Here is a 27,624-nt window from a genome sequence, read left to right on the forward strand (position 1 = left end):
TGTTACTGTCCTTATTCATGAATTCCGAATAATATTGGTTTATTACTCTATTCCCACCATAATGTGCTCGACTAAATTTGATTCAGTGACATTTGTTGCAAATTATGAAGCGAAACTGAAATTTCACAGCATGCTCATGATTAATGAAGCGGATTCAATAAAGTAGGGAAATGTACTTTAAAATAACCGACACTAGAATAAAACCTCCATGAACCTCATTGAAATAAAGACCTACGGTTGATATTTTCTCTATTTTTAAAGTGTGCAGCATTCTTGAAGGCCAAGCGGAAGGGGCGTGGCTTCGGTTCCACCATGGGCAACATGATTGAAGTACAGGAGTAAGGGGCGTGGCTTCGGTTCCACCATGGGCAACATCATTGAAGTACAGGAGTAAGGGGCGTGGCTTCGGTTCCACCATGGGCAACATCATTGAAGTACAGGAGTAAGGGGCGTAGCTTATGCAGCATGATTGAAGGACTGGACGAGGGGCGTGGCTTAGATTATACGACAGGCAGAATAATTGAAGGATTGACAGGATGGGGCGTGGCTTAGGTTCCACAGTGGCGAGAATACAACATTTAAATATTAAACCTTATAGTTGACGTCACATATAAATACTGATAATACTGTCTATCTTCCAGTCCAGTTACAATGTACAACGAATGTGGTTATCGTAAAATATACCGTAGATCCAAGCAACGATTAAATAATTACCTGGCCACGATGACACAGATAAATCAATCCTATTGAGGTATTAATACTATCACCCTTTAGAACCCTCTAGAATTACCCTTTTGAATTCACATTGGAATGCCCCATATAACTCTTTGTGGAAAATGCCAGACGATAGAAAATAAGGGACATTCAAATAATCTCGTGTGCATGCTGGACTACCCTTGTGTTCTTAGGAGGAACCAAGTAATGCTGTAGAAAAGTTCATACATAGGGGTGCCAATTTGATTAATACACCTGCATGAAGAAGTAAATGTATTTTAACTTATATATGTACAGGGTGATTCACATACGACGTACTATTTTGTTTTTGAATAACTGTGTTGCGTGAACCGATTTAGTTGTAATTTGCAGCACTTATAGACAAATGTTCCCCATTTATTATGTGAAACTTTCATTAAAAAATAATTGATACAAATTTAGTTATTGGTCTCGATATGGCGGCCGTCATTTTCGATCACTCGGAACAGTCTCTGCCTTGTATTCGAGCATGGTTTTCTGCCGCATTTCATCAGTGATCTCCCAGAAGGAATCATGAACATCGCCCCTTTCCATCAGACTTGTGTGCCATCGCAGAATTGATGCCTTGCTCGGCAGCACCCAGCTTCGACCAAACTCCGTTCGAAGACGTCGTTTCACTTCGATGAAGCTTTTTGTGGCCTCATACCAGGTTGCAGCTTTTGCACGCTCCTGACTGTTGTAACTTGCCATTCTTGCTGATTTTTTCCTTTACATTATGCTGCTAAAAAGTCTAAAGCTGACTCGAAGACCGGTTCCATTATTATCAACGTTTAAGAGCAATTTAATCGACATGTTAATCGACATGTCATGTCATGTCAAGAGGTCAGGCTGTTTCCCATCATCAAAAATGACCAGGCCATATCGAGACCAATAACTAAATTTGTATCAATTAATTATTTTTTAATGAAATTTTCACATAATAAATGTGTAACATTTGTATATAAGTGCTGCAAATTACAACTAAATCGGTTCACGCAACACAGAGTTATTCAAAAACAAAATAGTACGTCGTATGTGAATCACCCTGCATTTTAACCTAAACATGTACGGAGCCCCTTTATTTATGCCTTCAAAATTCAAGATCATAGTAATGTCCCATGATGAAGGTGGGACTATGGGCATATCGACAGATAGGCCCATTGTCCCAGAGCTTCAGATGGTCTCTCTGTCTTCTTCGGTGGTCTCTCCAGATGTTACCACCTCTTTTCTGGTCTTGCACCCTGTGCTCTTTCCATGATTTGTGCCCCCCGGATCCCCAGGTCTCTGCAGGGCACAGCACGCACACGTCGCTCCACCATCAACCCTATTCTGGTGAAACAAACTAAATCCAGGATCACTGCTCACATCCACTCATTCGTTTCTCTTTTTTTCCCACCTGTTGAACCAACTTCCACATTCTCTTCAATCTCATTCTTCCCTCCAGGTCTTCAAGACACCTGCTCATCACCATCTCAGAGCACCACCCATCCAAAACCATCTGTTCTACCCTCGTTAACCTTCCTCAGGCCCTCCACTTTCCAAGTTTTCCCTTCCTGAGTGTTTCTTTTTGTATCCATCTTGTCCACCCCATGGGTCCTCCCATGGCCAATCCTCCCATGTCCCTCATTATTCGCAAATCCCTTATTTGTCCAAGTCTCCCTCCATTTTGTCCTTCTATCCTGCTCTTGGTGTGCTGCCACTCTCTTTGTGCTGTTCCATGTTCAAGCTCCTCCACGTGCCTTGACTTTCATACAAAATAATTTCTGCTGAGGATAATAAGCGTCAGAAAGTGTGTGGTTTGGCTCCTCTGACATCTTTGCAATAGAACATTTGAAAGACCAGTTTTGAAACAATTGAAAGACCAGTGCTGCAGTCCCTGCGCTCTGGTGGATCGTTTGTGACTTCCATTCCATGTAAAGCGCAGGCCATTGGATGCTGGTGCACATGACAAAATCTGTAACCGTTTGGATAGGTGTGGCATTTCCGACAACTGACAAAGTTTACATTAGGAAAAACTAGAACAGCAATCGGAAGAGCACATTCCTCCGTCAGGCTGAACAGTTTGTTTTGTATCCCACTGATAGGTCTGGCTCCAAATCCGGCCTGAACCAAAATCTAATCGGCTTGTTCTTGTCACCTTACCAACTCATCCACCTAGTTTTGTCATAAGTCGTCCATAACCTTTTAAGATATCGTGCTATGTATCGTTTTTGGCCCAATCTCTAAATGGTGAAAACACTGGTCAACAGCCAAATTGCTTCTGACTTATTTTCAACTGTTTCTAACTAATTTGGTGCCCAGGATTCCGAATCTGACCTTAAAATTTCGCTATCACGTAACCTTGACGTAGTACATCATAAGTGTGGAAAAAGTCTTTAGAGCAAGCAAATTTCTTGATTAAGTCTCAATAAGTCTATTTATTGTCACAAAAAAGAATATGAACTTAAAGTTTTTATTTACATCACATAAAAAAGATGTAAATCTCCAAAAAATATGAACTTCATAAAATATCACAAAAAAATAATATGAACTTCATAAAATATCACAAAAAATAATATGAACTTCATAAAATATCACAAAAAAATAATATGAACTTCATAAAATATCACAAAAAATAATATGAACTTTAAGTTTTTATTTATCTCATAAAAAAGATGTAAATCTCCAAAAAAATAATATGAACTTCATAAAATATCACAAAAAATAATATGAACTTTAAGTTTTTATTTACCTCACATAAAAAAGATGTAAATCTCCAAAAATAATATGAACTTTAAGTTTTTATTTACATCACATTAAAAGTGCTTCTGAACTTTACTTTTGCGTTTGTAGGAGCAATCACTTTCACGCTGTAAAGTCCAACAGTAGTCGCCCATCATGTTTGGATTGAATTGGCCTTGATATCGAGTCTCCATGATGCCAATATTCCTGGTGAAACCTTTCTCCATGTTCATCACTGACATCGCCAAGATTTTGTGGAAATAAGTCCAGATGAGAATGGAAGAAATGTATCTTGAGTGACATTGGAGCACCGAGTGCCTGGTGACTCTTCAACATCTTGTCCACAAGCTCTTCATAATTTGGTTCTCGAAAATTTCCAAGGTAATTGTTAGCAAGAGCCACAAAGCTATCCCAAGCAACGCTTTCCAGCTCAGATAGTCTCGTTACAAAGTCCTGATTAGTGAGTACAAGACGAATTTCGGCTGTGGCTGATATTCCTGTGGTATACTGGTTCTCAAAAACTCGATGTGCTCGTGAAAATTGGATATCATAATCGAAATCTACAGGTTCATGTTGCTTAGAATCACCTCCAAATATACTAGAACCATAAAACTTTAAAAAATTTGTTGACCAGTGAAATCACATAAAAAAATTAAATAATGATCATATCCGAATCTATATTCAGATCTTCACCAAAATCGAATCAATTCTTCTTTGTCACACACACAACCTCTCTGCCAAAGTTCGTCCAAATCCATCCATAACCTTTTGAGATATCCTCTTATGTATCGTTTTTGGCCCGATCCCTCAATGGTGAAGAATCACTTAGGAAATTAAATAATTATCATATCCGAATCCAGATTCAGATCTTCACCAAAATCGAATCAATTCCTCTTTGTCACACACACAACCTCTCTGCCAAATTTCGTCCAAATCCATCCATAACTTTTTGAGATATCCTGTTATGTATCGTTTTTGGCCCGATCCCTCAATGGTGAGGAATCACTGAAGAACTTCTAGCAACCAGATCTTCTCCAAAATCGAATAAATACATCATTGTGCGAGCCTCCCCAAAACCACCACTCTTCAAAGTCATTCACCGAGGGCCCCATGCCCGCATCATGGAAAGTCACCGATATTACCCGAGTCGATAAGAATTATGCAAAAACATCTTCGTCTTTCATATTGCAGCACAACGAAGCGGGGTAGCACCACCGGCTGAGGGATATGCTGCTGATGCAATACCTCCTGGAGATTAGAGGAATTTGTAATTTATTCAGGGTGCCGGCGATAGCTCACCTACTCTTCGCGAACTACACCGTGCGATATTTTACATCCCCACCAACTAATGCCTGCAGACGGGACACCAAGTTTAAGGTCCATTTCACTCATCGCAGGCAGGTTTTTTTTTTTTTTTTTTTTTTTTTTTTTTTTGTATACAAGATCAAGGCTCGTGAAAGAGCTAACATTATCACACAAAAAGTCAAAACGACACAAACCGACACATAAAACACAAAACAAGGGGAGCGGTAGACAAGATGAGGAGAGAGGGGGAAGGACACAAACACAACATTTGAGAGCAGGGACATCGAGAGACCTGTGGGAGGGGGAGGGCTTGGGGGGAGGTGGGAGAGGTATAAAACATATGGACACTGCACGGCCTTCCAGGAAAGAAGTTGGAATTTCGAAAAAGTGTATCTGGGGTGAATTAGCGGGGGTAGAAAAGATAAAGGTTTTGGATGGGGGAAGATAAGAGATGGTGGTGAACAACTGTTTAAAGACCTGGAGGGAGGAGTGGGATTGAAGGGAGTGGGGGAGTTTGTTCCAGAGGCGGGAGAAAAGGGGAATGAAAGAGTGAAGGTGAGCAGAAAGCCTAGATTTTGGCAGTTTAGCCATAAGAGGTTTGCTGGCAGGTCTTGTGCGACCTTGTAGGAATATTTGGGGGACAGAGCACAGAGAGAGTTGGGGGAGCAAGGCCGGAGAGGAGTCGGTAGAAGACAGAAAGACCACCAACCTGCCTGCGGTGAGTGAGTGAAAGGCCCTCGGAGTTAGCTTCATCGCAGGAGATTCCAATGATTCTGAATGCTTTGGTTTCAACAGCGTGAAGCCGAGCTAGGTGTGAGGCAGGAGCACCGGCCCAGAGGGGAGAACCCGGCCTTGCTCCCCCAGCTCTGTCTGTTCTCTGCCCCCCAAATATTCCTACAGGTCGCACAAGATCTGCCAGCAACCCTCTTATGGTTAAACTGCCAAAATCAAGACTCTCTGCCACCTTCACTCTTTCATTCCTCTTTTCTCCCGCCTCTGGAACAAACTCCCTCACTCTCTTCAATCCCACTCCCCCCTCCAGGTCTTTAAAACGGCTGTTCACCACCATCTCTTATCTTCCCCCATCCAAAACCTTGATCTTTTCTACCCCCACCAATTCACCCCAGATCCACTTTCTTGAAATTCCAACTTCTTTCCTGGAAGTCCTTGCAGTGTCCATGTTTTATACCTCTCCCACCTCCCTCCAAGCCCTCTCCCTCCCACAGTTCCCTCGATGACCCTGCTCTCAAATGCTGTGTTTGTGTGCTTCCCCCTCTCTCCCCATCTTGTCTACCGCTCCCCTTATTATATGTTTTATGTGTCTGTTTGATTTTTTTTGTGTGATTAATGATAGCTCTTTCACGAGCCTCGATCTTGTATACAAATAAATAAAATGAATATAAATGAATGCTCGTTTTAAGGCCATTTTCCCCGCTAGAGTGGGGATTAGCCTTGCGGACCCCATGACAATCATGGTTCCCTGTTTGAGGCAATGTTTTTATGGCCGGACGCCCTTCCTGACGCCAACCCTTGGTCGCCTCTTACGATGCGCAGGGATACGGTGTACCTATTCTAAACCGGGGTACACACCGTGATCATTCATCCCAGCAAGCTGGTACTCAATTTGCCGACCTCGGAAGGATGACAGGCTGAGTCAACCCCCCTGGCGTTAATTCAGCGATCGACCGGGATTCGAACCCAGGATCCTCGGATCCCAAGCCGGCACCCCTAACCGCTAAGCCAACACCAGGCTTTGTATACAAAGCCAGGCCTTGTATACAAATAAATAAATAAAAATAATTAAAGGGACGGCTCTTTGATGAATCACTGTGCCTGTGAAACCATGGGATGATGGGTTATACCTGGGTCGGGATTTAAACCAGGCTAAACAGCTTTGGGGGCCATCCTGCCAGTCCATTCAAAAACTGACACTCCCCTAGTCGAAAGTTAAAACTTACAACCATTTGTTCATCCTTTTCACATGTGAAACCATCTTCCTAACCTTTTTGCTTCACGCTCTTCCCTCCAAGACTTCTGCTGAACTTTACTACACTTGTTGTGACCTTGTGTCCCGTTCAATTTCAAATCCTCTTCTCTTCATGTGCATCTGTATATTCTTCTTCTCACACTTCCCCTTTGCCCAACTGTTGACCCTTTGACCCTTGTTTCACTCTTCCCTTTTATTTTATTTTTTTTACAAGAAAGAGGCTCGTGTAAGAGCTAACATTAATGAGCTAACAAAACAAACGGACACAAGACAAAATAAAGGGAGCGGGAGACAAGATGGGGAGAGGAGGGGAAGCACACAAGTACAACATTTGAGAGCAGGGACAACGGGAGATCTGTGGGAGGTAGAGGGCTTGTGGGGTTGGAGGCGTGGGAAGGGGGGTGGGGGGTGGGAATGTATAAAACACATGGACACTGCTGGAACTTTCAGGGAAGAAATCGGTATTTCAAAGAAGTGGATCTGGGGTGAATTAACGGGGGTAGAAAATATCAAGGTTTTGGATGGGGGAAGATAAGAGATAGTGGTGAACAAATATTTGTATTAACCTAAATAAACATTAAACTAAATATTTGTATCAAAATAATTTTACATCGGAGGCGAAGCTGCAAGATATGCCAAGTAGAGAGCACTCACTGTAAGGTACATATTGGGGATGTTTTGCAGTTTACAAAGTTAACACCTTGAACTAGCTCTGGCTTGAGGAACTCACATGTTTAATATAAAATGAAAACATTGAAAGATACATTTCAGGATTCCACCACCGAACAACAACAAAAAAAAACGATGAAAAAACAAATTATTTCACCAATTGTCCCAAATACAAAAGGAGTATAAAAAAAACCAAGACATCAGCAACTCCAATGCACAGTTGTGGTAGATCCCCTTACACCGGCAGCATGTTCATTTTAGGGGTGCATTTGAGTGGTAAGCAATGTTCAAGAAAAAGTGACACCAAAATATCAACGATACTAAAACCATAGTAAAAAGTAAACACATCCAACACATGTGTGTATAAGAACTTCAGATATAACGTATAAAAAGTGGCTTATAAACCTTTGGATCGTAGTGTCAGACAACACAAACCTGCGCTGACGGAATAAAAATGGACATTCTTGAAGAAACGGGTCGCCAACTGTAATGCACGCCACCGTGTCCAACTCTCGAGGTTGCCGTGAGAGCGAGACTTGCGAGAAGGCAACGTAACTTCACAAAGAACATGCAAACGAGATACTGGAGCGTCAGGCATTTGGCAGTGTGGATGAGTGGGGGAAAAGCAAAGGGCAACAAAACATCTTACAAATATCAATGGCAGCATACGTGTTCCTGTGCAATCGGCATCGCCATACGATGTCCATATGCAGACCACACCAAACCTTCCTGGTCCTAGTTAAGCTGCACTGAACTCATCAGTAACTTTCCTCAGAACATGATATGGGGTTAATACGCCACGATCAGCCCGTGTTCCAGTTCAAATGAATACGGTCGAATTCCATCAGAAACTGCATGGTGTTCCGTAGAATGGATGACGGCATCAAAACAAAACTTGCCACTCGATGATTTTCATCAGAGGCTCCTCGCACTTCTACGTCACTTCCGCAAAAGCTTCCAGTTCTGTTACGTCGGGCATAATAATTTCTTAGGATTGTGTTTTTTTTTTCTCCAAATCTCTTATAAGCAACTTTGGGGAGTATTTGAGGGGAAATATATCAAATACCCAAATATGGTGAAAATTACAAGGCAAGTTTACTTTACCTTTACACAGTTTAAAACTCGACCTTGATTTTCCATATTCCCCAGATGTCCCCTCATTTGAGAGTCCAGTAAGTAAAATCCCCGCTCCTTAATTAAGCAGCTGCTGTAACTTATCAGGAGACCATCCAGGTATCAACCCGTAAAGTCGCAGTCGGAGAAATGATGGCGCCGATGACTGCCAGCCTTGGTTTACCTGAAACGTTTAGGTCTGTCACACCACATTCGAACAATAGATCCGAGAACAAAAGAAAAGGAAATTGTTAGACACATTCTTCCGTGGACATCAACAGAGGGTTGATGTACTCGAACCCTTCAAACTCGGACTGGTCCATCTTCTGCATCACGCTACTGCAGGGAGAGAGAAAAAAAAAAAGAATAAATGAGAGATAACAAGATGATGTCATTCCATCGACATACTCTACTTTTCACAATGTAACATTGACAACAAATGAGTAATTGTTACCATGTTAACCTGTGTTTGATTTCTTAAACTTCCATGACAAAATTGAGTGAAATGGAGTACAAGATGAATAAATAGCACCGCAAAGCGGGCGTAACCCCTCAGCCCATGCATGGTGGAAATCAATTTCAAGATGGCTGCCGTGGCGGCCATATTGAAAATCGCAGAGCGCCCATTTTCGAAAGGAACGTTCCTCTACTCAACCCCAACACACACTGCAAAAATGGATTTAATCGGAGAAGCCGTTCTGCTTAAAATTGACAGAAACCAATTTCAAGATGGCTGCCATGGCGGCCATATTGAAAATCGCAGCGCGCCCATGAACCTTCCTCTACTCAACCCCAACACACACTGCAAACATGGATTTAATCGGACAAGCCATTCTGCTCGAAATTGATGGAAACCAATTTCAAGATGGCTGCCGTGGCGGCCATATTGAAAATCGCAGCGTGCCCATTTTCGAAAGGAACCTTCCTCTACCCAACCCCAACACACACTGCAAAAATGAATTTAATCGGACAAGCCATTCTGCTCGAAATTGACAGAAACCAATTTCAAGATGGCTGCCGTGGCGGCCATATTGAAAATCGCAGCGCACCCATTTTCGAAAGGAACCTTTCTCTACTCGACCCCAACACACACTGCAAAAATGGATTTAATCGGACAAGCCGTTCTCCTTGAAATTGACGGAAACCAAATGTTGACGGATGCCCGGACAACAATACCCCTTAGCCCAATTTGGGCTGAGGGGTGAAAAGCAAGGGTAGATAACAATGTGTGGAGAAAGGATGTGGAGTATAAAATAATATTAAACTCACTCATTGCTCGGGGGAGTGAAAGAAAGAGGTTCGGTGGTAAACTGCAAGTCAAAGTTGTCCAACCCGTAATCACCGGATATGTGAGGTTTGAATGGTGGGATCACCTGTTTCTGATCCAACTGAGGTTACCGGTTGGGAAGAAGAATGAAGAGTTATCAAGGTAAAGCAAAACCAAAGTATTAATGAACAGGATTATAAATAATTAAATTGATATTTGTGGGAAAATTGCATGCCCAGACCAGGAATCGAATCCAGGTCCTCTGGTGAACCGTACCAGTGCTCTGCCGTCTGAGCTATCGCCTAGGGTCGCCCAGATAACTCAGATGGCAGAGCACTGGTACGGTTCACCAGAGGACCTGGGTTTGATTTTCCTGGTTCTTGATTTCCTGATTGCAAAGAATCCAATCTGTGCTGAGTTTAATTTTCCCACATATATCAATTTAAAAACCAAACTAATAACCAAAGGAAGAATGACGAAGAGGAGACAGCCGGGAAGTGATTGGGAGAAATCCAAGAAGCGATGGACTGACCAGGTCCCACTCAATCGAGCGGAAGAAGGCGTGGCTTTGGATATCAGCAAATCCCGTCTGTGGATGGCAGCCCAGGCGCTCTCTTGGATCCTGGTGTTATTAGGGATTTTTGTGTGTGTGGTTTAGGAGATGGGAGGTGATACTTCATGAGATTTGGTGGAGGTGAAAAAAAAAAAAATCAACGGACAATCTTATTAAGTGATCAAGGAGACAACAGGAAGGTAATGGAAAATTGTAGGAATCCAATCTGTGCTGTGTTACCTTGTTCAGGAAGCCTTTAAGGATATTTGCTGCTTTGACAGAGAGTGAGCGAGGAATGCGGATCTTCTTCTCCAGAATCACTGCCAAGCACACAACACAAAACCAAAACTCAATCACACGGTAAAGGATGAATAATAATCACACTCTGAATGAATTTTATGAATGGCTCATGACAATATTCGGCACAGACGTTCAAAATACACCGAACACAAAGACTGTCAACACAGATATGGTAGGATGGCCCTGGGATATGCCAACGCACCTCTGTCGTCTAGCCTAGGTTCGAATCTGGGCTCAACTATAAACTGTCATCCTGATGTTTCACGGACAAGGTGATCCTGAAGTTTCACGGACAAGGTGATACATCAATGTGTGTGCCATCCCTCTAAGTGTTAAACTGGACACATCAGATTGCATGAGCTGATAGATGTTAAAGATCACACGGTGTCTTTTCTGATGGATCAGCGAGTTATCGTAAGCGCCGTGAACAAATCCCAAGTTCTTGCCCATTCGCTCGATCATCAGGCTTGGCCAGGCAGTTCGTGAAAGACTTGAGCCAAAAAACGTTCTCCAAGTCACAGGGTGATGGGAATAATTGGAGCCTTTAGAGAAGCAGTACACAAATATAGTCTTGAAACGAGTTGTTTGTTATGTTTTGACATTACACTCAATTATGCCGACAAAAAGTTGCAATCAATCTTAGTTTTGTTACAATAAATTCACAAGTTAATGGCGAGTTAAATAAAATAAATGTATGAGACACTTGTATTTAAAAGAGAGGTTTGACATTTATTTTATACTCTCAGGGTACCCGCCTTACGAGCGACCTTGTTCTGAGCACAACATGTTCTTTTGACACCTACCTTTATTTGGGCGGTGTACAGGTAACTGACAGTTGCCTCAAACTCTCCCAGAAATAATAAAGAATAACTCAGGTTATGTGCATGATGCAAAAACCTACTGCTTATAATTCAATACCTCAATGCCCTATAAAACGGGGGACAGGAATAGATATATATATATATACTGTAATGTAAAGAGTGGAACTTGTAATACTCTCTCTCACCTGGAGGTGGCGCTACACAGTACACATTTACATAGAGAATTTTCATCCTGTTCGCCTGCCCCCCCAATATCACCGGCAAACATAAAAAAAACAAAAAAACACCCCTTTACATTAATTGGGGTCATGCTGATTCTATGTAGCAAGTCTGGATGTAATCAGACCAGAACTCTAAGAACATGACAAACAAACAAACACACAAACACCGGTCACTGAATTATAGGAAGGATTATGGATTCACGGTTTTGCTTTTATCAATGTGTAAAATGCCATTAAAAAAACACCACCTTTATGTCAATAAGCTATTGCAGAGTAAATATCACCAAAGCAAAACAAACAAACCAAAAACGCCTTCGCCAAAAGGAAGCGATCTATCTATGGCACCCTGGACAATGTACAAATCCCTCTCCTAACCTACAGGGGGTGTTGCATCACAGCGCAGCTGACCCCCAGCCAATGATGATACTCGCAACTTTGGGCTGTATATGGAAAAAGAAGAAGAAGAAGAACTAACCCCTCCAAAAAAAATCGAATTGTGATAGTTACATGTTCCATGGTGATTTTATATCTTTGGAAGGGAAAGAGGGGTAAGGAGTTAAGCGAGATATATCTACAGGATCACAGCGAGGGTTGGTATGGCCCATGGCCAGGGTTGCTCCAGAGCCCCGCTGTAATAGTTCCGCTATTGAAAAGCGCATCCTGGGGATTGGAAAAGTGCACTGAGCCTGCATAGGAATACCGAAGTGAATATCCCGTGCCGAGGAGAGGTGTCCATGGGGAAGAGAAATGATTAGTAATTCGTATTAATCAATGTTAGCTAATCTATAACTCTCAGTCACCATTACCATTAACACAACTCAAAGACGAAGATGGAAACCATTTTTTCAGTGAACTGAACAGTGAACACGACAACTATTTAGAATCCTAATTGGTATGCTTTGTGAAGGGGGGAAAACCCCGTTTTTTTCAAGGGTTGGGGGCAATGGGACCAGAACTTACACCGCTCATCGTTTATTTTTGTTTTGTTTTAAACTGCAATTCAAGCAGGTTTCTCTTTGTCTTGTCACTTCCTGTCTCTGTTCCTTGTGTCCCCAAGTGAATAAGGCCGTCGTGGTTCCCGGGTGCGTGGCAGCATGGGTATAATTTATTATGTGGAACTGTCTATGATCGCCGCTGCATGGCCATGCTCTTCTTACTTCCTTTTTCTCTCTGTAATAAATCCCCATTTTAATGAGAACTTGCATCGTGATTTGGGCTCCACAGCAGGTAGCGAGATTTGGTGTATTTATCCGTTAGACAAGCAAATTGTGTCCGTGCTAAAATAACCTCAACGCAAAACACCGACAAACTTCGCTCGGCTATCCTCTCAGCATCCCGCCGTGGTCATTGTGTTCGGAGATGACGATTCGTGCCAAATTAACATGGCGGACATGGAGATCTTTGCTTCCCATACCCACCATGTGGTATGATGGTTGTTAAAGGCGCACGACTAACAATACACACAGGTTTCTGTACACAACGATTTTGGCCTCAACAACGCAGAAATCAAGAAAATGACCAAATACCAAGTGAAAAGATCTTGGAAGCTGAAGAGCACTGCAATTGTACCACTGATAGCTGGAGCAACGGGAATGATCAAGAAGAACCTCACAAAGATCTTAAAAATCATCCCTGGGAATATTACTACAAACAAACTGCAGTTGAAAGCTGTCCGGGTCTCAAAAGAGCCCTGGGAACAGAACTTTGAGAACAAGAAAACATCACAACGTGCTCCATGAATCATGATCCCTTTCTGAAACGGATGTGGATACTTCGAGACCTGGGAGGACTCCGTTCCACCTTCTAAAAACTGCATATAGAGATAACAACCAATGAAACACACACATTCTCCCTCCCCATCCCCCTCTCTATCTCTCTGACTTATCTACAGGCTTCTCCATAAGCCTTAGAAGCTGCAAAAAACGTCATCCCACAGACATCTCCACCTTCAGTCAAGTCACTATTCTGGCCAAGTCCCTTATCTTTCAATCAAAAACGCAGGTAAATAACCAGATTATCCATGGTTGCCATTCATAGCAGAAAACAGCTGTTTCAATGTGACTTGCAAACAACTTGGGAGCATTAACTTGTTTATAGTGCAGGAGGCTTCTGCCCAGACAACAATCATTCTCTGAGATAGCAAGTCGTGTAACCTGGTGTCTCGGGATATCCAGGAAAACCAGACAAGTTGCCATCTAGAGTTCAGGCAGGAATTTGTAATTTGTTCGGGATGCCGGCAATAATTTGCCTGCTCTTCACGAAAGACACCATGGGATCTTTATGTCCACCAATGACCATTGCTGGCAGATGAGGCCTCCAGCTTAACTTCCTCCCAATCGAGGTTGCAGGCACTGAATCAGCCTGCATGCGAAACACCAGGGTCAGAGTTTATAGCTGGATTGAGATTTGTACCCAAATGAGACAGTTCAAAGGAGAGTATGCACACCTCCAAGCTATCCTGCCAGCCCAAATTATACATGGGTTTAGGGCACATACTCACAGATTTAAAGTACTTACGGTCATATTTTAAAGGTCTAGTGCTGTATTTGCAGTTGTCGTACAACGTATATGAATTACTCATCAATTTCATTATTTGAGACAGAGTTGCAGCAAGACCATAATACAGGCCCAAAAAAGAAAAAACAAGACTTCGTGCAAAGCACAATACTTGCAAAATGCACCCCATTTTTTTGCACCCCCCCCCCCCCCTCAAAAAAGTTGCCATGGATACATCAAATTCTCCATTTAATTAAGATTCAAATTGACGATCTTGATCAAAGCTTGGGTCTATCGGATTAAAATTGACGATTTATTGATGAAAATTGATATTAGAAGTTTGAATTGAGTTGGCCTTTGACCTTTTGACCTCAAAAATAGTTGGTTTCCCAATTCAGTGAGGCAATATGCTGTTCTATTTTCAAGTCGATCGGATGAAAATTGATGGTTTTCCAGATGAAAATTAATGATTTTAGAAGTTTGACCTTGAGTTGACGTTTGACCTCAAAAATAGTTGGTTTCCCAATTTAATGACTCAATATGCAAATGCTGTTCAATTTTCAAGTCAATCAGATGAAAAATGACAATTTGAGAAATTTGACCTCAAGATGACCTTCGACCTCAAAATCGATAGGCTTCTTCCTTATGACCAACTCTACCATCTGGTGAAGTTTTGTGAAGATTGGTTTAAAATTGTGACCTGTAGGCAATTGACAGACAGACAGAATAACCACAAGACCAAACAATATACTTGAAAAATCTTCGATTTTGAAAGTAAAAAAGCACAATCATAAATTTGTGTAACAATGAATCCTATTAATAAATATTACATTTTCAATTAATGGCAGGAATTGTAAGAAGAAGAAAAAAAATCAACAACCATGCTCTCAGTGCAAACAAAACCAGGTGAGTCTGTTAATAAATAATTATTGAACTCGGCAGTAGGAAACCAAAAAGCCACTTCATCGATACACATGCCATGCATCCATTTAGGGGGCATCTACTCACTGTGTACCTGTGTAAACACGTCCTGCAAAAATACACAGCAAGCCCTCTTTGTGTACACTGCACAGCGATAAAGCACAACAGCAGAAATGGCGGAATGGCTGTACTAAATAACGCAGGTATGGTTACACACTTTAAATCCAATGATGTATGCTCTCCTCCGCAATACGCTCTCCTCCGCAATTACGGAGAAAATATGAAACCATTTTCAACAGTATTCTCTAACGTTTATGGAAACGCAGGTGAGAATTACGAAAGAAAAACAAAGCAATCTGAAATGCAATCAAGAGGCGGGTATTAAATAATTGTTTTTTTGGTCTTTTGGCCCTTTGCTTATTATGTACACAAACCCTCGAGGAGACCCCTTTGCCAGCAGACCCTCAAGAACGTTCCCTCTTGTTCCTTTCCCAACCCACTCCTCCACCCTCTCAATATCTGTTTTTCTCACTTGTCTGACACACTTCAATTTATCCTCTCAATTTACCTCCTTCCTCTGGTGAATGGACATTGTATACAGACGGTCCCTTTTCTGACAGCTTTGTCGGTGTGGTTTTACGAGGCCTTTAAACGAGTTCATACATAAAACGATGAAGATGGTATTTTTAAAAATACAACGTAATGTTCCTTTGCACAATCCTTTACAACCCTCTTCAATTTCTCCTATGCTGGCACGGAAGAAACGGTGATGCAATAAAAAGGAAGCGGGGCACGAAAAAGATATGGAATTAACAATACAGAGAATGGAGGAAACGGGGAAGAGAGTGGGTGGAGTGGGTGGAGTGGGGGATGCGGGGGAGGAGAGAGACCTGTGGGTGGGGGGAGGTAGGGAAGGTGTCTGGAATGAAAGAAGATGGTGAGGGAAAGGGAGCACATGCACACACTAGTCGAGGACCTGGCTAAGATATGTATGCACATAATTTAGGAGAGGATAACTCAACTGTTATAGGCTAATATGACCCAAAGGAACAACCTGGGATGTGTCATGTGTGCCAAAATCTCTATCCAGGGCGAAAAGCCCGAAAATGACCACGCCCATTTAAAAATGACCACGCCCTTTTTCATAGGAAGTGCTACTACCGACATAGCTGTATCTTCTAAACCGTTGGAGCTACAGATTTTCTGAGGTGCTTAAAATGTTCAGAATGGCCATGTTTAGGGGGTCATACAGAAGAGTGAAAAATTTCCAATTTGGTTTTCTACGAGAAAATGACTAAAAAGCGTTTGGTCAACTTATTACCATACAACTACCAACATACTGGAATTGCCATATAATATTAAAAAAGCGAGCACTTGGTTAATATAAAGAAATTGTATTTTCAATCATACTACTGTATTATCAATGGAATGTTAACTTAAAATGAAAAATAAAAAACAAAACTTATTACTTTAGTAGGCAGCAGTATCTAGAGAGCTTAAATGTAAATGTCACGTAAACCAGGGTCGGGAACAGGAACATGAAGACTAACACAACAGAGTCAAGATATGAGGATGATGAGCAGTGTTCATTCAGTGATATGGTTTTTACAACAATCACCTCCCTTGCATTTGCACAACTTGCAACACTTGATCTCAGCTACCCTGCAGGGACACCCATTCTTACAAGCACACCTGCCACACGTGCAGGGATCTGGCAGGCCTTCGGGTTTTGAGATCACAATCTCAGGGACTAATAAACTGCCCCTTCTTACAAAACCATAAGACTCGGCATTCATAATCAAGGTGGCGTCTCTAAATGGGGCTTGGACCCACAGCTGCTGTTGGTGATAGCCTCTATGGATATGTTTCCTTGCATTAGTTGAGGTGCAAGCGGTTCTCCCAAAGTCCATCTTGAGGGCATTGCTATCAAATGCAGCGAGACGCAGGTCGTCAAATGTCTCCAGGTCTTTTGATGGTTTGAGACACTTGACAAAGAATGTCTCCGCCATCTGTATTGCGCTTTCTGTTAGCTGTGGACAGTTGAAATTCAGGATCAGAAAGGAATTTCCTGGTTTGTGGACAGCATTCAGTGCTGCAAGTTTAGTTGATATATTGCTGGTTGTATCGCTCCCAGTCAGCGCATGGAGTGCTGGGAGACACTTTGTGAGCTCGTCTCCCAGCACTATGCAGATATCGTGGAGTGGTAATATTGATATTTTCACTCCTGAGTTGCGGACGAGCCAGAGCTCTTGGAGGCCAAGATCTCTCCAATCGACTGTGATGTGGTATAACAGGCACACAAAGACATCTGTGTCACCTGATGACAGCATCAAGGATGTAGGTCCTGACCAGTGACTTAGAATGTCCTGCACATGGAACATCATCCTGTCATCAGTCAGCTTCCTCGTGTGTGCAGTTGAGCCGAGGGAATGGAGAAGCACACGCAGCTGACACCATCCATGACTGTGGTGATATACCAAGGTACAGTGGTTTGGTGCTTTTGTAATTGGTGGTGAGCCACTCAACATAGAATGCCTGAAAAGCAGTTTTTCTGATGGAAGACGACCAAAAGTTCTCTAATACCACTGGAACATTTTGGTTTGGTGATATCACATCAAGAACAACCATTTCTTTTGACTTTCCTCTTCTCCCCCCTCTCTCCATTCTTGATGCTGTCCTCTCTGTAAGCATCAAAAACGATGTGGATCTCATCACAGTTGTGCCCAGCTTTGGTGACCATAGATGTCAAGGCAATAGCAAAGTCATGGAATGTCTTGACGGGTGGATCAAGCTTCTTTAAGGGGACTTTTCTCACCAAGTCCATGAAGTCGATAACTATGGCGTGGGTTTGTGGGGAGGTTTCTGGCCCTTTTTTAATCTATTAGTGGGCACAACTTCAGCAGCTCAGTCCCAAGTTGTGATTTGACACTCTTCCTCAAGTAACCATCTTTGTCAACCAAGAAAAACGCAGAGTTGGTCATCTCCTGCTAGAGTAGCTCCTCAACAGGATCCTAAAATCCTGCTGTGCCGCTCTATCTCACCCTCTCTTTTGCTCAAGGTCATCTGCCAGCATCTTGGAAATCAGCAAACATTACCGCTTTACACAAAAAAGATGCAAAAACAGATCCTTGCAACTACAGACCAATCAGCCTGCTCCAAATTATCAGCAAAGTCATGGATTCCATCATTGTCTTTCCTCTTCTCCAATGGCTTGATCTCTGATCATCAATTTGGATTCAGACCAGGCCATTCTACTCTGGACATGTGGCTTCTGCTGTCTCAACAATGGATGGAGGTCCTCAATGCCAAACAGGAAATCAGAGTTGTCTCCCTTGACATATCACATGCCTTCGATACGGTCTGGCACCCAGCTCTGTTCACCAAACTCTCCTCCTATGGTATCCATGGAAATCTCCACTCATGGCTTGCGGACTTCCTCTCTGGTCATAGGCAATGTTTGGCCCTGAATGGATTTCTCTCATCTCCACTTCCTGTTCTGGCTGGAGTTCCCCCAAGGTAGTGTTCTGGGCCCTGTGCTATTTCTGGTCTTCATCAATGATCTCTCCGACTCTCTGGAAAATCCTCTCTATCTCTTTGCTGATGACTCCACTATCTGCCACTCCATTCCTCATCCCTCAGATCGGCAGTCTGCAGCCTCCTCACTCTCTGCAGACCTGGACAAAATCACAGACTGGTCAAACAAGTGGAACATGTCTTTCAATCCTGACAAATCCCACACTCTTACTATGTCTCTCCGAAAAGACCGACTGGAAAACCCTCCCATCTACTTTCTCAACAATCCTCTCCAAGAAGTTCTGTCGCTCAAGCTTTTGGGTCTCACTATCTGCCATGATCTTTCTTGGGATAACCACATTTCCAAGCTGGCCTCCAAAGCTCTGTCATGCGAAGTCCTTCCTTGGCCCACCTGAGCTCCTCACCACATACAAGGCTTTCATCCGCAGCTCAATGGAATAATGTTCCCCCCTCTGGGCCAGTGCTCCTGCCTCACACCTAGCTCGGCTTCACGCTGTTGAAACCAAAGCTTTCAGAATCATTGGAATCTCCTGCGATGAAGCTAACTCCGAGGGCCTTTCACTCACTCACCGCAGGCAGGTTGGTGGTCTTTCTGTCTTCTACCGACTCCTCTCCGGCTTTGCTCCCCCAGCTCTCTCTCTGTGGTCTGTCCCCCTAATATTCCTACAGGTCGCACAAGATCTGCCAGCAACCCTCTTATGGTTAAACTGCCAAAATCTAGGCTCTCTGCTCACCTTCACTCTTTCATTCCCCTTTTCTCCCACCTCTGGAACAAACTCCCCCACTCCCTTCAATCCCACTCCTCCCTCCACATCTTTAAAACAGCTGTTCACCACCATCTCTTATCTTGCCCCATCCAAAACCTTGATCTTTTCTACCCCCGTTAATTCACCCCAGATACACTTTTTTTGAAATTCCAACTTCTTTCCTGGAAGTCCTTGCAGTGTTGATATGTTTTACACCTCTCCCACCTCCCCCCCAAGCCCTCCCCCTCCCACATTTCTCTCGATGTCCTTGCTCTCAAATGTTGTGTTTGTGTCCTCCCCCCTCTCTCCCCATCTTGTGTTCCGCTCCACTCATTTTGTGTTTTATGTGTCGGTTGCGTTTTTGTGCGATTCATGTTAGCTCTTTCACGAGCCTCGATCTTGTATCCAAAAAAAAACAAAAGAAAGAAAAAAAACAAAAAAAACAGTGAACCCCCGGTGACACCCATACTCAATAAACATGAGAGCTTTGATTGTCTCATCTTTGATGTCTGCTTTGGGAGCCAAATTTAAGGTGGTCTTCGGGGATGTAAATTTGATTTTGCTAATAGTTGAGTGTATCGATATCGACCTATTTCTGAGTCGATCATCGATAAATTTAGCACAAGCAGCGATGCCCTCCTTGATACAGCACAACAACTTGTCTACGATTACGTTGGTCACAATTTCTCCAGTGAGAACATTCTTCAGCACTACCTGGTCTTGTAGAGGACTGCATACCTTCAGGAGATAATCCTCTATGTCTTGCACCATCCCAACTATCTTAGTTGCAGTACTTGGGTTGAAGTCGTGGTGAAGTGAGAGTTCTCCTTCGACATCACCCTTCATCCTTCGACATCATCCTTCATCTTCAGAAGGTCAACGTACTGGTCTTTTTTATGCTTGATGATGCCCCACAGAGCTACTGCTTCCTTCTTCCTGGTGACACCAATTATCCCTCCACTTATTTTGGCAGGCCGGTTGTAGCACTGCTCTAGCGCCTGGTCAAAGGGCACTCCACTACCTTTCTTGGTGGTGTTCACGACAAATCTGACTATGGTATAATTATAGACTGAAACTATCAGCCAATCCGGGAGCTCAAAATCATAAAATGTATGGAGGCTCATAGTGGCCTTTGTATATCATGAATATGCCTGATATTAGTAGGAAATCGTGTTAAAGATGGCTGTATTTTCGGGCTTTTCGCCCCGGATAGAGATTTTGGCACACATCCCAGGTTGTTCCTTGGGTTCATATTAGCCTATAACAGTTGAGTTATCCTCTCCTAAATTATGTGCATACATGTCTTAGCCAGGTCCTAGACTACACGGGGTGAGGGAGAGTGTGGGGGAGGAAGGGTGCATGGGGAAGAGGAAGGGAGATCCTGGGAGAGGAAGGGGGAGGAAGGGAGAATGTGGGGGACGAAGGGAGAGTGTGGGGGAGGAAGGGAGAGTGTGCGGAAGGAAGAGCATGGGGGAAGGCAGAGTGTGGGAGAGGAAGGGAGCACATGGGGGAGGAAGGGAGAACCTGGGGGAGGAAGGGAGGGTGTGCGGAATAAAAGAAGATGGTGAGGGAAGGAAAGGGCACACATGCACACACAGGGTGAGGAAGAGCGTGGGAGAGGAAGGGAACGCGTGGTAGAAGAAGGGAGCACATGGTAGAGGAAGGGAGCATGGGGAAGAGGAAGGCAGCATGTGGAAGAGGAAGGGAGTGTGGGGAACAGGAAGGGAGTGTGGGGAACAGGAAGGGAGCGCGGGGGAGAGGAAGGGAGCACGGGAGAGAGGAAGGGAGCATGGGAGAGAGGAAGGGAGCACGGGAGAGAGGAAGAGGGAGCGGTGGGAGAGGAAGGGAGCGTGTGGGAGAGGAAGGAAGCATGTGGGAGAGGAAGGAAGCGTGGGGGAGAGGAAGGGAGCGTGTGGGAGAGGAAGGGAGCGCGGTGGAGAGGAAAGGAGCGTGTGGGAGAGGAAAGGAGCGTGGGGGAGCGAGAGGGAGCACATGGGAGAGGAAAGGAGTGTGTGGGAGAGGAAGGGAGTGTGTGGGAGAGGAAGGGAGCACGGGGGAGAGGAAGGGAGCGTGGGGGAGAGGAAGAGAGAGCGGTGGGAGAGGAAGGGAGCGTGTGGGAGAGGAAGGAAGCATGTGGGAGAGGAAAGGAGCATGAGGGAAGAGGAAGGGAGCGTGGGGAGAGGAAGGGAGCATGGGGGAGAGGAAGAAGGATACAAATGAGAGATGATTCACAGTTTGGGAAAGTCACCAAATATTTTAATCTTGAAGCAAACAGCAAAAACAGCTATTCTGAACATACCTTGGAAAAGATAGTCCTCAGTGTTTTGGTCAGGGTTATCTGCCACTCCGACAATATCAAAGGGTGATCGGCCCATCATCATTTCAAACATGAGCACCCCTAGTGCCCACCAATCTACACTCAGACCTGTCACACAGCCAGGAAGATGGACAAATCAGGCTCAAATGGAGAAATCTCATTCCAATGGACTGCTTAGCAATTTCACTTACCATAATCTTCTCCTCGCAAAATTTCCGGGGCGATGTAATTCGGAGTACCACAAAAGGTACTTGTGGTGTCACCTGGTCTAAGGCTCTCCTGCAGCAATACACAGACACACAAAAAACAAATGTATTAATAGTGATTGCTAAATAAACTCGAACGGCACTCAGTAGAGAGCATACCTCCGCCAGGTGAACAGTTTACGTTTTGTATCCTATAGTTGACCAGAAAATCACAATACAGAATCACATTTAATCAAAATCATCCATCCACAACTTTTTGAGATATCCTGCCATGTATCGTTTTTGGCCCCATCTTCCAATGGTGAAGAATCACTTAAAAAATTATACTAGCCGGATCCGAATCCGGATCTTCATCAAAATCGAATCATTTCGTCCTTGTCATATATGCTACCTCTCTGCCAAATTTCGTCCGAATCCGTCTCCAACTTTTTGTGATATTTTGTTCACAAACAAATAAACAAACGGACAAAGACAGACAGGGGTGAAAACATAACCTCCATCCACCTTTGGTGGCGGAGGTAACTAGAACGCCACTCAGTAGAGCGCATACTCCCGCCGTGGGTCAAGTTGGAATAGTACGATTTCACAAAAGTTTGAGGGAGTAGTTCAGTGACAACACAAGACAAGACAACACAAGACAAGACAGACACTGCACAGATATATATTTAGAATATATAAAAAATAATGTTAAAAACAAACAAGGCAATTTCACTTACATTTTCGGATTCAGTGTTCAATTCTATATAAGTGAGTGTATTTTGAGGCATGTGTGACTTCAAATAAAATTGTAAGCCAGGAAAAAACGTTCGTTTCATTCCTTAGGGTTGGTTACACCATGTAAAACTGGCCCAAACGTCAAAACAAAACTCGCTCATTTTAAGTCGCACAAGCTAATGCGACCACTCATTCTTCTGGGAAGAATCCCGTGCACATGCTGGTCACACTTACAACTCACCGAAGTCTTTATAAGTTCATCAAATACTGACACCGCGATTGACATTCGCTGAGGTAAATGTTGATATCTCTTCTGAGGTTAAAAAAAAAAAAAAAACTTTCAAAGCATTATACGTATCAAGCGATACATTTTATGAAACGGGGAAACCGAATACACACTTTGGTGGTTTTAAAATGACAGAATATGTCTTTATTAGAAAAAAAGAAGAACCTTGAAGACGACGCTGCTAACAAAATACACCGCTCTAACGCATAAACACGAGTTTAAACTACATCTACAACAAATATGGAAACTATTTTCATATCACAATGTTAAATATAGAATATATAGAAGATAATGTTAAAAAAAAAAAGAGCCCTATCTTCCAATGGTAAACAATCCTTCAAAAAATTCCTGGATCCGAAATAATATCCTGAGCTTCACCAAAAACTAATCAATTCTTCCTTATCCCAAGGGCAATCATCCCACCAACTTTCATCCAAATCCGTTCAGAACCTTTCCAGATATCTTGTGTGTGTGCGCGCACACACACACACACACACACACACACACACACACACACACACACACACACACACACACACACACACACACACACACACGATCGAATGCATTACTCCCGCTAAACGCCTCCCCAGATTTCTCAAGTCCTATTGTAGCTCCTACAAATCAATCTGACAAAACGTCGCCAGTCCAAGTCCTACCTTGCACATGCCATAGTCTGTGAGTTTGATGTGTCCATCACTGTCAAGTAGCACATTGTCCAACTTCAGGTCCCGGTAAATAATCCCTCGCTCGTGCAAGAAGTTCAGCGCCAGAGAGATTTCTGCTGAGTAGAACCTGGAGGGACAGACGTAGCTGTGAGATTACCATTCGACACGTATACCACCTGTGGGTAAATTAAACAGTTTGAGCTTTTGTATGCGTGTCGGTCAAACTGATTGCAGTAGAACCAGGAACAAAAATAGCAAATTAGACCCAAAATTCTGCAAAAAACAATGGACCTTGCGTGCTCCTCCGGCAGCTTTCGCTGACGCTGCATATGAAACATGAGGTCTCCGCCATTCACATACTCGATTACAAAGAAGAGCCTGCAAGGAGAGAAGGTGAGGAAATGTTGTTGATTTGGAAGGCAGAAGCCTCAAGCTGATGTTAAATTAATACCACATCTGTAAGATCTACCGTTTCATTTGCTCAAAATGACCAAAACAGTGATGACAAAACAATGGCCAGCTCATATGATTCAGCGCCCAAAGCGGGATCGGCAGCAAATGCTTATATATCCGCAGACAGCTCATCCTCAGCCAAGTATGTTATAGAAAAAAATAAAAGTGCACAAGATTGTGAGCAGCATCAAGCATGGCGCCCTAAGAGCATTTTCAACGAGGCTCCATTTATACGCGTGCAAAAAGCACGCAAAGCAAGACTGCTCGCAAAAAGCACGCAAAGCAAGACTGCTCGACCAGCATCAAGATTTTCTTGACACTTCCCTTTTCGTCGACAGGCCGAATTCCAAAAACACGCTCAAGAAAAAAAATTGATGGCATTTTTTGTCGAAGGTCGTCAAGCATGCTAGAAAGTACAACAATGCATCCCAGGTTTCCGATCGCCCCGGTTGACATACATCGCGCCGAGGTCAAATCTCCACCCTCAAGGTCAATTAATTGAGGTCAAAATGTCAAATTTCAATTTTCTTCATAAATTAGCTCCTTGTCTGCATGCTTTGAAAAACCACAGAGATTGACACAATATTAACCAATTAATAAGTTATGCTGTAAAGATTGAAAACAACAGGAAATTGTGAAGAAGATCCTGAAAAACGAAATGCAAATATCTCTGAAACCGTTTGACTCACAACTGATAATCGCCGCAAGACAAGTCCTCAAATTTGTGATGCACAAAAACGTTTTAAAAGGTCCATCATAATGGGCACTCAAATGGGCACTCATAATGGGCACTCATAATGGGCACTCATAATGGGAACTCATAATGGGCACTCATAATGGGCACTCATAATGGGCACTCATAATGGGCACTCATAATGGGCACTCATAATGGGCACTCATAATGGGCACTCAAATGGGCACTCAAATGGGCACTCATAATGGGCACTCATAATGGGCACTCATAATGGGCACTCAAATGGGCACTCATAATGGGCACTCAAATGGGCACTCATAATGGGCACTCATAATGGGTACTCATAATGGAAACTCAAAATGGGCACTCAAAATGGGCACTCAAAATGGGCACTCATAATGGGCACTCATAATGGGCACTCATAATGGGCACTCATAATGGGCACTCATAATGGGCACTCATAATGGGCACTTATAATGGAAACTCAAATGGGCACTCATAATGGGCACTCATAATGGAAACTCATAATGGGCACTCATAATGGGCACTCATAATGGGCACTCATAATGGGCACTCATAATGGGCACTCATAATGGAAACTCATAATGGGCACTCAAATGGGCACTCATAATGGGCACTCATAATGGGCACTCATAATGGGCACTCATAATGGAAACTCAAATGGGCACTCAAATGGGCACTCAAATGGGCACTCATAATGGAAACTCAAATGGGCACTGAAATGGGCACTCATAATGGGCACTCATAATGGAAACTCAAATGGGCACTCAAATGGGCACTCATAATGGAAACTCAAATGGGCACTCAAATGGGCACTCATAATGGGCACTCATAATGGGCACTCATAATGGGCACTCATAATGGGCACTCATAATGGTGTTACGACTGTTACGTGGTCCCCTCGGTGAATACCTGGTCTCGGTGACCCCCGGACCGTGAGAGGAACTTCGCCAGAAAGTTGTATTATATATATGCTTTCGCCACGCAATCCATATGAATTCCACCCAAGAGACAACTGATGTTCAAGGATATATTTCAATGGTAATGATACCATACAATTTCAATGATACAACCACGGAGATTTTCCCCGAGCAATCAACAATAAACAACCATCACCAATTCCCAATCCACAATCAATTCCCTATGATTAAGATGGCCATCTTATATATGTGTGTCCCCGTGGGTACTCACGACCCCCTTGTGGTCTCGGTCCCGCACAATGTCTCTGGGCCCCTCCTGACCAAGATGATGGTCGGCGTCGCCGCACTCGGGCGGTTGAACGAACCCCGGGTGGACGTGTTTCCACCGGGCAGGTATCGTACCAGGCACCCCGGCTGCAGCCCCTCGTGGCCACGCGAAGCGGGTACGGGAAAGCAAGCCAAAAGCCCCACGCCGCTTGCAAGGCGTGTTAGGCCCCAACGGGCGACCCGTACGCGTCTTTTTAGACGGTGTCGCGAACGGTGCCAAACGCTGGGTCGGTGCACGGCCACACGACAGTTTGACGTCCACCGGGCAGGTATCCGTCCCGGTAACTCCTCTCGCCAGACGGGCTCGGGAACGCCGCTTTTCCACACGGCTCAATCAATCCCCCCTTTCGTCGGAGCGGGGCGAGGAAGAAGAATCCTCGTCCTTTTTCTTCCTCGTGTCTTTTCCTCTTCCGTTTCCGGTCACTTCCGTTTCCAGACACTTTTTCAGAAGGGCTCCTGACCCTCCAACCACAACAACCCTTAATCTACTACGCATGGATAAGCAAAGACCTGAATGGGAATTCACATACATTCACATAAATATGTAACACTCCCCCCCTTCAAGAAAGAAAGTTTGAACCCAGCGAAAACTTTCTTTGCCGGCCAATTTGGAGAAACAAACCAGATAACTCAACCCCCCCACATTATCAGTTCCCCCCGGGCACAGTTATCACTTAAAAATAAAGCAACCAACCTTTCACCACACCCCCTCCAGATTACTCCCTCTGGACTAAGCACCAGCAACGACATTGTCCCTGCCAAATCAAACTCCATCTCATGACCCTCTGACTTTGACCGTCAGTTTCTTGTGAATGAAGGTTAAGGGGTTGATCAAAGATCCAAAGTTAAGCAACTCGATAGCACTTTTTCCGGGAGGCCAAGCCGAGTATTCACTACATGGATGCCTTTAGGAACGTGGAGTTCACGGTTAGTCCGTGCATGAAAGTTCACTACATGGACGCCTTTAGGAACGGCGTTCACGGTTAATTCGTGTAGGAATCTTGGCTCGGGGGCTCCGCCGCATTCAGTGCTTCAACTTCTCAGAACTTCCCTAATAATTAGGGTGGGACCGCTTGTCCCTGTAGTCCCATGAATAGCGGTCTCCTTCTCGGCCACTACTTTGACAATCCTTCCTTCGGGAGCTGCCGTAACTCAGGGAGCCTCCATAATAATATTGATTGCGGCCACCACCAAAACTACCGCCCAGTTGTCCTCTCCTGTAGACCTCTCGACGCCTACGAAATGCCTTCCCTACTGTTATGGTCCGACCCTCCAAATCCTTGCCATTCCAATTCTTCTCTGCCTCTCTGGCGTCTTTTGTGCTGGCAAACGTGACAAAGCCGAACCCTCTTGACTGTTGCGTTTCCCAGTCTCTTACCAACCGCACTTCCACCAGCGGCCCATATCTGTTGAAGACAGAGGTCAGAACTTCTTCCTCTGTTTTGAAGTTCAGTCCCCCTACAAATAACTTGGCACTTTTGTCGCCATCCCGAGCTGGTGTGGTGTTATTTTCCCTGCTGGGCTCTTTACCAACCCTCAGGTTACCATAAACTTGACCCCCGGCCAAATCATTCCCGATAACCACAGATACACCCTCTACAGGAAGCGTGGCTTGTAAACCGACGGTGACCG

General features: G+C 43.9%; 1 protein-coding gene across 2 annotated transcripts in view; it reads right to left on the minus strand.

Moving 5' to 3' along the window:
* Window positions 1-7,462: 7,462 nt before the first annotated feature.
* The window catches only part of PRKCI (protein kinase C iota), a 76,380-nt gene continuing 56,218 nt past the window's right edge, over window positions 7,463-27,624 (minus strand). Inside the window, exons 11-18 of one of the 2 annotated variants that reach the window (XM_078780630.1) lie at window positions 23,869-23,955; window positions 23,569-23,704; window positions 21,895-21,982; window positions 21,686-21,811; window positions 10,588-10,667; window positions 10,327-10,416; window positions 9,797-9,915; window positions 7,463-8,863 (exon numbers count right to left, since the gene is read on the minus strand). In XM_078780630.1, coding sequence (XP_078636756.1) covers window positions 8,779-8,863; window positions 9,797-9,915; window positions 10,327-10,416; window positions 10,588-10,667; window positions 21,686-21,811; window positions 21,895-21,982; window positions 23,569-23,704; window positions 23,869-23,955 — 811 coding nt within the window. In that variant the 3' untranslated portion in view covers window positions 7,463-8,778. Of the gene's footprint in view, window positions 8,867-9,796; window positions 9,916-10,326; window positions 10,417-10,587; window positions 10,668-21,685; window positions 21,812-21,894; window positions 21,983-23,568; window positions 23,705-23,868; window positions 23,956-27,624 lie in introns of both variants that reach the window. The other variant, XM_078780629.1, reaches the window with a different exon arrangement.

The sequence above is a fragment of the Myxine glutinosa genome, chromosome 6, assembly GCF_964187855.1.
Source record: "Myxine glutinosa chromosome 6, kmMyxGlut1.1, whole genome shotgun sequence".
Lineage (NCBI taxonomy): Eukaryota > Metazoa > Chordata > Myxini > Myxiniformes > Myxinidae > Myxine > Myxine glutinosa.